Genomic DNA, 9926 nt, shown 5'->3' on the forward strand with positions numbered 1-9926 from the left:
CATATTTGCTAACTGACCACCTGATCCTTCCAATCTCTACTTCCATTTTCCTGCTTCCACCAAATTTTACCTTAGAAAACACATTTCAGAGAATGTATTTTTATAATAACCATGACCTCCAAACTATAAAAGTATGTATTATTTCTAGCCTAGTACTGTGTTTGGGGACTGAGTTTTTAATAATCCCGCACCACTAAAAAAGTGTTTTGTTCTCTCGGAACTCATAGATGAGCTTCACAAAAGATAAAATCTTCTCAGCATAGAAGTAAAGGTGATTATCGTGCAAATATAAACATGCTCCATCCATGCATCATACCCAATTCTGTATCAATCTCTGCCATTAAGATGCCATCAGATAGTACGCTGAGTTCAAATTTTGACATACTGAGAAATCCAAATCAGCCTCCAATATTATTTTCTTACCTTGAAGGCCAATTTTTCATTTTTAAAAAGCTATGCAAGGGTACAGTGGAAATTCCACTTAACTTGATCTCAGAAAACTTAAAATTCCATCACTTACTAGCTAAGTATCCTTAAGCAAGTTACAACCTCTCAGAGACCATTTTTACCAATAAAATGAAACTATGACCACCTTTCTTACCTGTCTTATAGTATAAATCTCTGCAAATTCTAAACAATTAAAAAATATGGTATTACTTAATTAGAAATCTTTCTCTAAACTTCTTTCCCCTTGTTTTAAAGCAGAAAAACTGATGAGAATTCCTAATGTGCCAAGTCTATGTGCTCTGTTATTTTCTCTAACCTACACTGTTCACCAATCAAAAACCTTAGCAGCAGTGATACTCACTCCTCTTCAACCTTCTATAAAAATGTCATGTATCTTTGTTTATTAAAATAAACTACTGAATTCCCCGGCTTTTCTTCTAGTTGAACTACACCAAGAATTTAAAGCGTCAGTTCCCTCAGAAACTCATGGTCACTTGGAGATAAGAGACAATCTCCGAAACCTTTTCCCAGGTGACTACTCTAGTGACGGGATGTCAGTTTCAAAGTTCACAGGTAATCAATGCTTCTCTGGGTCAAGTCTTCTGATTTGGCAGACATCATATCAGAGTTAATGGGTTTGAATTTATAAGCTTTTTCTTCCCCCCAAATAAAGGACAGCCTTTTGCTTTATTTCTTTAAAATTTATATGACACTTAAACAATTTTGACCAAAAGATTTCCTAACCTTTTTTTTTTAATCACATTCTTAATACATCATTCTTGACCTCTGATAGGAAACAGAGCATAATGGAATTCCTCAGATTTTCAGAGAAGATGGGCACTTCTGCTAAAATCATATTCCAGAATCCCAGGAAAACCACTGTGCTTTGCTTAACTTAAATTCTATTAAAACTCCCTTTTACTTCCGATTTAAATGGTGGAGTATGCTGGCTTTAGGAACAGGTGAACTATTTAATCCTCCTCAAAGTAAAAAATAAACAAACCCATCAGCAGTGAACTGACTTGCCAAGAGGAAATACAGAGTGACTCTTCCATAGGTGGGCCACGTAAGTTAAGACTCTCCTTACTAATGCGAAAGTAGGAAACCTGGAAGCCATGTAAAAGTTGATTCTGTGTTTAACTCAGATCTTTGCAAATAAGGGTATTTTTCTTCATCTTCTTTCCTGCAATACCAAAAATATTTGACATTTCCTTATGAACAGTTATCTACTCAATCCTCAAATTGCTACACTGCACAGACATCTTTCCATGGCCAACAGTGTCCTCAGAAACTACCTGAGTGCAGTCAAGGTGTTGTTTTTTTTTTTTTTTTTTAAAGACATTACACACATAGTACCTTAACAGGGCATTTTGACCTGTTCTAGACTCTACAGCTTGGGACGCAGAGAAAGTTCTGGGCAATTTTTCAGAGCTGATTAAAAATCTGATAGTATCAGATCTATAATAAAAGTTAAAGGATTAGAGTTGCTTAACTTGGAATAAAGAAGTCCAAGAAACAATCTAACAACATAAATCTATTTCAAAGATGAGCTGGTACTATGTTAAACTTACCAGGAAGATTCAGACTATGCAAGAAATATGCCAATAAATACATTCTGGAAATTAGTTAAGAAGGACAGTTATGTGACAGTCCCTCCTGCAGGTCTTTGGGATTAAATAAATCCTTATCTGCTTCCAAGCATCTGAATACAGTGCTGCCAGAAGGCAGTGGGGAATACTACCTGACCTCTCAAGCTCTCTGCCAGGCCTTTATTCTATCATTTTGCTGTTAGCCATCCTTTGGTTCATTTTCATAAAACTGAAGAAGTCTGAAAATTATTAATTAATCAATTTGTAATTAAAAAAACAATTCTAACACTGCCTTGAATAAATTGAAAAAGGGCTGAAAAGCAAAGGTAAGGATTGGTTGGAGGTACCCTTATATATCAGCTGATATACATATCCACATAAGCAAAGAATGAGCTTTCTAAAATGCATCAGGTAGTTGTAGGTTCTCCACTACTTCAACGTGAAAAGAAAACATGAAAATACTACTAAATAAATGCTTTTAATTCAATCATTAAGTGATTATACATCACCAGTGTCAACTCTACATGTGACATCAAGATACCAAACAACAACAACAAAAAAACCAAAACCCCATAAAAACAAAAGCCACCTTTTTAAAAATGACTATTAGTTATGTCTCATCTTACAGACACAAGGTAAATTCACATTTTCATCCTCTGAGAAAACTCTGCAATACACTTCCAATCAAAATACACATACACTAACACAGAGTGAGCGTCACAGGTGGTATCACTCTCCTGAGAGAACATGGGCTGGGCTCTCATATATATGGTTACTTACAACATCAGAGTAAAGCTGCGAAACCCAAGTGCATTTCAGTTAACTTAATAAAAGTATGATTAGTATAACTGCCTTATAATGAGTAGTCAGAGAAAATGATCAGAGAAATCAATTTTTGTACCCAAAGGATGGGCCTGCACAAGTCAATATGCATAATATTAAAATAAGATTTACCTCTATCGTAGGATCATATTCATCCACAAAGTGATTCTGAATTAGCTGTATCGTCAAGGCACTCTTGCCTACGCCACCAGCTCCAACTACCACAAGTTTATATTCAGTCATTTTCAGCAGGCCTTATAATAAAAATAACGAAAATGTGACTAAATTAGAACACGTGCCGCACATGATGTTAATGTAACCCAAATGCTCTATCAATACACAAATTCACCTTTATATGGGAAATTATTTTCCAAAATACTTCACAAAATTCAATGACGGAAACACCAGTTGACTACAGATGTAATGAATTGTAGTTTGTTTACAAACTCCTTCATCAGCATTTGAGAACAATGCATTCAGACTGCACAGTTCTTTTACCTTCGACTCAGGTTGCTCTATCTAAAGAGCCAGTAGTCTGCTGTTCCGCAGCAGTTAATGGCTCTCGAAGGACCAAGCCGTGACTTCGATCAGGACAAGTGTCGCGTGCGCTGCTCTATGTCCTGTGGACACACCCGCACCGAACCTGTTGACAGCTACCGTCACAGTATTCCTCACTGGTGTGGGCCCTTAAGAGTTACAAGCGGATGTGCTGAGTGTCTCTGTTGGAGCTGACAGCTATAGAAAACTTTTTAAAAGCATCATTGTGGTCGTTCTCCAGGACAGGTAGCAAGAATCAAATTGGGGTGGCAGGAGGATTGCCAAAGCTAGACGCTACGCTGGGAAAATAAAAACTGAGACGCCACAGCAGATGAGGACAATATCTGGTGACATTTTAATCTGTAAATTATCTGCTGGGGAAAATAATGGTGTAAAAAATAAGACAACTTTGAGAATTTTGAACTATTCAGCATAGATGATCTGATCATCAATCACAATATATGCTATTATTAGTGCTGAAAAATAGCACTTTGAACAGAAAATAGAATTAAATAATATTAAAGACAAGCATGCTTTTAATGAGCGAATTTTTAAAAGATGTTAGTTATATCTCAGTAACCTACATGACTTTTATTCTCTTCTTGTCATATATCAACTCCCAACAGTAGCAATAAATATCAACAACATGTAAGGTTTACCAGTGCCAACACAGACGTTATTTTTTTAGTTAGCAGTTTCAAACTCTTTGAAATGAATGTATCTACTTTAATCTCCTTTCCCTCAATAACTACAAGATATTACTACAAATTTAAGTCATGAACTGGCAATGTCCAGTACTAAAGGGCACGTAATTCCAGATTAATGAAAGTGCAGATATACTATACAAACATTATACACACGCAGCATCCCATTTACTGAAGATCAAGAATTATCCCAGTAGGCACTCCACCACCCCACCACATCCTTGCTCTGGCTCTATTTCCTGAACCCATTCCCAAAGAGCAGACAGGCCCAGCAACTGCCGTATCACAGTTCCTCATGGGCCTGCTCTGTGCCACCTATCCTTGGCTAGGGCCACCACCAACATGTATTATGTCCTGTTTGCTCCCTCTTTTCATTCCTAATATTGGCCATAGCAAATGTGATAGGTGAGAATAATCACATCAAAATGTATCCTCTAGCTCCCTGCCCACCCTACCCCTCCAATAAAATTTGGATAGCCTGGAACAGTAGTTCTCAAAATGTGGTGTTAGGAACCCTAGACTTTTGGAGAGGGTCCAAGAGGCGAAACCTGGTTTGATGATAATGGTAAGAGATGATTTACCCTTCCCACACTTATTCTTTCACAAGCGTATAGAGTAGAAGTTTCCAGATCTGTGATCACAATACACTGACTACAGAAGCAGCTATGAGGATCCAGCTGTCTTCTACTAAGCCATACAATTAGAGAGATTTGCGAAAGTGTGAAACAATGCCACTCTTCTCGCTAATTGTTGCATTTGTTTTGGAAAACAGTTACTTTTCATTAAATATTCTATTTCTGTTACCAAGTAAAGGGCTAATTATTTCTTTTTTAAAATGAATTAATATTTTTTAATTCTCCATTTTCATTTCTGTTGTGGCAATATTGACACACTCCACATTGGGATCTTCAGTAATTTTGAAGAGTCCTTATGACCAGTAAGTGAGCTAGTCTAGGGAAGATTGTGGGCAAATACTGGATTAGTGCTTAGCTTGTACATACACATGTGAATTCTCACCACTACACACTTTCTGGTCTACTTTTTTATGCAGTGGTTATTTCTGAAAAGAATCGTTGACTTGGATTTCAAAATTCAAGTATTATTTAAATCCACTAGAGAGAAATGCGTTCCCATGGACGATCACAGGTCAAAGGAGTCCCCCTTGTCCAAAGCTACTTAAGCTAGTAAGGGGTGGAACTGGGACCAGAACCGAGCATTTCATTCAGGCAAAAAATGTTCACTTTTTTGGTCATAAAAGAAAATGAATTATCATTTCATCTACTGTCTCTTAAAACCAAGAACGCCTGTGGACGGATATGGTCTAAGGTAAACAGTGCTGCTATCAACGATTTTTGACGTCTCTAGTCCACTACACGTTCGAGTCAGCATTTTGGACCTTAGTCACCTAAGAATGACATCACTCATAAGGTTGATTCTGAGATGATGACTGTGAACAGAATTTTTTCCCTTTGTAATTTCTTTTGAACGATTTTTTTTTTTTCCGTTACAAATGTAACATGTATATTAAGTAAAAACTAGAAAATGCTTTTTTTGTTCTTAACCCCTCGTTTTGGTGGATCTCAAGATTTAAGAAGGCCAGTTTAGGACTTCACCCGCACCACTGCACATGCCTCAGAGTATTTCAGGCAGTTGGCTGGCAGATTGCTACAATTAACTTCTCTTGTAGGTCGCTTTGAAAAAAAAAAAAAAAAAGGCCTGAGAACCGTTTAGGAGTACTGTAATAACTCCTGGGATGCGGGTCAAATTTGCACGCATAAGGGTAATATAGTAGGCATGGGGGAAAGAAAAACAGGCAAATTAAACTTCAAGTGCAATTTTAACTACTGCTGTCTACACTCAACTAGCGAGGAAAGAGCCCTGCTTCTGCTGTGCGGGTTAGCTGCGTGTGTTTTAACTTGACAAAGCAAAACAGACCTTCTGGGATTAACTTTTTCCTTTACACGAAGTCCAGGCTTTACGTTGCAGGGTGTTGGCCACCTGTTCTTTCACCACCATCCCTACCTCCACCTCCTCCTTTGTGGCCACAGCAATGTCACAGCCCGTACAGGGGGGGAGGGGAGCCGTCAGGAACTCGGCTGCAGATGCATTTTTTCCAAACACAATAACCTCCATCAGTGGTCTCTAAGCACTTTCCCCTGCGCTGCCTGAACGCGACCTCGCCTCTTACTCATCTATCCCCCCTACACACTGAAAAAGGACCACAAGCCGTCCAGTCTGCGCTCGGGGGAGAAGTTTATAGCTTCGTCCCAGAGATGAGAGATGCAGCAGGGAAGGCAGCAGCCGAGGCAGCCCAGTACTAGGAAGGGAGGAAGAGGTGCGGGAGCGGAGAGGAGGGTGAGGGAAGGACGGCGAGGGGGAGGGGAGGCCGGAGCGCCGCGGGAGTAACCTCCACCGCACCCGACCGCCCAGAGGGGCGGCCCGCCCGGCCCGCGAGTTTCTCCCCGGCCGCCTCCAGCCGCGGCTCTCGGGGAGGAGGAAGGAAGGGGTTCCCCGTCCAGGAAGCGGCCCCAGCGGCGGCCGCCTCCAGCCTCACCCTCCTCAGCCCCGCACCGCCCATTCCTCACTCCCCGCGTCGCCGCGTCCCCGCGCCTCCCCCTGCAGACCGCCCCCCCACCGCCAGCACCGGCCCCGTCCGCCCGGCGGCCCGCGCCCCCTTCCCGCCCCTCCAGGGACCCCTAATTCATTCACTCGCCGCCGGCCCCGCCCGGCGCCGGCGAGGAGGGTCGGGACCCCGGCAGGAGCCGGGAGGGGTGGCCCACTCTGTACCTCTCTCCCGCACCTGGGAGCCGCCGAGCCTCTGGCCCCCGCCGCTGCCTTCAGTCCCTGCGCCGCGCTCGCTCCCAGTCCGAAATGGCGGGGGCCGGGAGTACTGGCCGAGCCGCCGCTGCCGCCGCTGCCGCCGCCGCCGCCGCCGCCGCCGCCGCCGCCGCCGCCGCCGCTGTGCCTCCGCCGCCGCGGCCGCCGCCTAGGGAAATCGAGCTCCGAGCGCACCGATGAGTTCGGGGCCGGGCGGCCGCAGAGGGCAGAGCTATCGATGCGCTCGGTGCTCGATTCCTCTCCAGACGGGAGTGCGGGGAGGGAGCGGCTGAGGGCGGTGTGGGAAGAGGGAAGAGCGAGCCTGCTCGCGCCGCCGGGGAGAGGGAGGGGGCCGGCCCGGGCCGGGGAGGGGGCGGACCAGGCCGGCGGAGGAGGAGCGGGGGCCGGCGCGGCGGAGGAAGCGGGCGGCTGGGGCGGCGGAGGGTGGGGACGCGCGACCGGCGTAGTGGGAGGGCGGTTGGCTCTGGGCGGTGCCTCGGCGCCCGCCGGTGGGGGCGCCGGCGGATCCACGCGGGGCCCGCCCCCAGGCTCCAGCCGCAGGGCCCGGCCGAGAGCCGCAGACTCGGACCCCGGCGATGCCGAGGCCAGCCCCGCGCGCCGCAGTCGGGTCCACACGGTGGAGCTGCGAAAATCCCGCCACCCTTGGGGTCGGCCTGCACTTGGGTACATTCATTTACGATCATTTATTGCAAGTAAATAAACGTGCAGTCACCCAAAGTAGGAGAATGCTTGGGGGACCTCGGAAGAGACCTGGCCGCCAGTTCCCCGGCCCGGAGCTTTCTGAGCACACCTTGAGGATTATCAGTCTCCACAATCTGGGGCTGAGAGCTAGCCCCAGGCCCATACAAACGCGGCAAAACCTTTCATCACTAATCAAGCGGGGGGCGGGAGGGGGGATGTGGGGGTGGCGGATCTGGTGTTTTCTGTTGTTATTTTTATGGATATTTCGAAGCCATCGCGGTTCACTCAAAACGGCGACCTCAGATGTATCTATGGCCCCTGACAGCACAAGCAGACGACAGACTATTTTTAAATAGAAGTGCCCTTAATAGTCTAGACCTGAGGAGAATCATTCAAACATTAATTAGAAGACAGATTAATCAGTTAACGTTCGGGGAGTTAGCACGTTAAACAATGGAACAATTAAACGTAAGTCTAGCATGCCCAGAGTCTGCGTTGATAAACTATCTATAAAGGTTTGGGGGAGTTTTTTTTTTTTAAATTGAGGCCTGGCAGACCCGCGCCTATACCTAGTAGGACCGCCCATCTGAGTCTCTACTGGTAACTCTGTCCCTCTAATCCGCATCGTAAAACACGAATAGTTATTTTAAATCCCAACTAGTATGTCTGTTAACCTAGGCCTTACACCAGCTGCCCCCCTTTCTTCCTTCCCCTTATGTGGGCTGTACTCTGCCAGGCTGTTTCCTGCCTCTTGTCTCTTGGCACCTGATACCAGGTGGAAGAAGCAGAAAAGAGGGGACAGGAAACGGGGCAGGGAAAAGAATATGCCTGCCCTAGTTCACCCACTCCAGTGTTCTTGCCTGGAGAATCCCAGGACGGGGGAGCCTGGTGTCCTGCCATCTATGGGGTGGCACAGAGTCAGACACGACTGAAGCGACTTAGCAGCAGCAGCCCTAGTTCAGGTAGATACTAAATGCACATATCATCCTTCTTAATCATCACAACAACCTCATGAAGTCAGATGCTTTTCTCTAGTTTACAGAGGAGGAAACAAAATCAGATAGGTCACAAATTGGGTCCAAGTTCACACCGCTGAAAGGAAGTATCCTTCATGTCAGATCATGTTCTGCTCAGAGTGGCTGCCGTCCTGCTTAACACAGAACAAAACATCTTCTCCATATCCTCCATGGCCTTAAATTGACACCCCTACTCCCTTTCCTTTCTGATCTCTTAACCAATATATAATCTGTCTTCCTCACTTCCAAAGATCCATGCTGGTTCCTGGCTGTTTTTTGAAAATGCAGGCAGGCTCTTCAAGGAATGTGCACTTTTGCTGCCTCTTTATCTGGAACACACTACATGGTGGCTCAGACGATAAAGAATCCGCCTGCAATGCGGGAAACCTGGGTTTGATCCCTGGGTTGAGAATATGCCCTGGAGGAGGGCATGGCAATCCACTCCAGTAGGACAGAGGAGCCTGGAGAGCTACAGTCCATGGGGTCACAAAGAGCCAGATACGACAGCAACTAAGCGCAATGCAATATATCCAAAAAGCCTTCTTTGACACTTACAAATCTTTGTTCAAATGTTTTCTAATGAATTTCCCAAAAGATCACCTGGCATTGCATCTCTGTTAAGTGTTAGTCACTCAGTCATGTCCGACTCTTTGGGACCCCATGGACTGTAGCCCACCACATTCCTCTATCCGTGGAACTCTCCAGGCAGGAACACTAGAGTGGGTAGCCATTCCCTTCTCCAGGGGATCTTTCCAACCCAGGGATCAAACACAGGTCTCCTGAATTGCAGGCAGATTCTTTACCAGCTGAGCCACCAAGGAACCAGAGCACTTACCACTTGTTCTAACACAACATATAATTTGTTTTCTTGTCTCTCTTCTATCAGAATATAAGCTCCATAAGGGTAGGGAATTTTGTCTGTTTTACTTACCACTACAAACACAATAGGCACTCAATAAGTGCTTGGAATGTTGAATGACTGAAGTTACCCTACTTCTGAACCGTGTGAATCTAAATCCTTCTTTAGACAGAATACCTCAAAGTCTCTGTAGTCTTACAAAATCTGCTTTTAAACTTACCCACATCACCTTCTGATATACCACACCCTGGGGATTCTAGGAAAGTCTGCACATGATGGACACAGTGAGTTTTTGTTACTGAATGAATTTGCACTTATTTCTATGTTGCTTTGTAGTCACTCTTCAATGTAAATCACAGATTTATTTTGTCCAACTTTAAGTACATGATAAGCTCTTGTTTTCTCTGACAGCTGCTAACACAGTGTTCTCCCT

General features: G+C 44.7%; 1 protein-coding gene across 4 annotated transcripts in view; it reads right to left on the minus strand.

Moving 5' to 3' along the window:
- KRAS (KRAS proto-oncogene, GTPase) overlaps positions 1-7035 on the minus strand; it is a 44144-nt gene extending 37109 nt beyond the window's left edge. For 2 of the 4 annotated variants that reach the window (XM_061125152.1, XM_061125150.1), the window contains exons 1-2: positions 6900-7035; positions 2991-3112 (exon numbers count right to left, since the gene is read on the minus strand). In XM_061125152.1, the coding sequence (XP_060981135.1) occupies positions 2991-3101 (111 nt within the window). In that variant the 5' untranslated portion in view covers positions 3102-3112; positions 6900-7035. Of the gene's footprint in view, positions 1-2990; positions 3113-6886 lie in introns of all 4 variants that reach the window. The other 2 variants (XM_061125153.1, XM_061125151.1) reach the window with 1 other exon arrangement.
- Positions 7036-9926: the final 2891 nt, after the last annotated feature.

The sequence above is a fragment of the Dama dama genome, chromosome 22 (genome assembly GCF_033118175.1).
Source record: "Dama dama isolate Ldn47 chromosome 22, ASM3311817v1, whole genome shotgun sequence".
Taxonomy (NCBI): domain Eukaryota; kingdom Metazoa; phylum Chordata; class Mammalia; order Artiodactyla; family Cervidae; genus Dama; species Dama dama.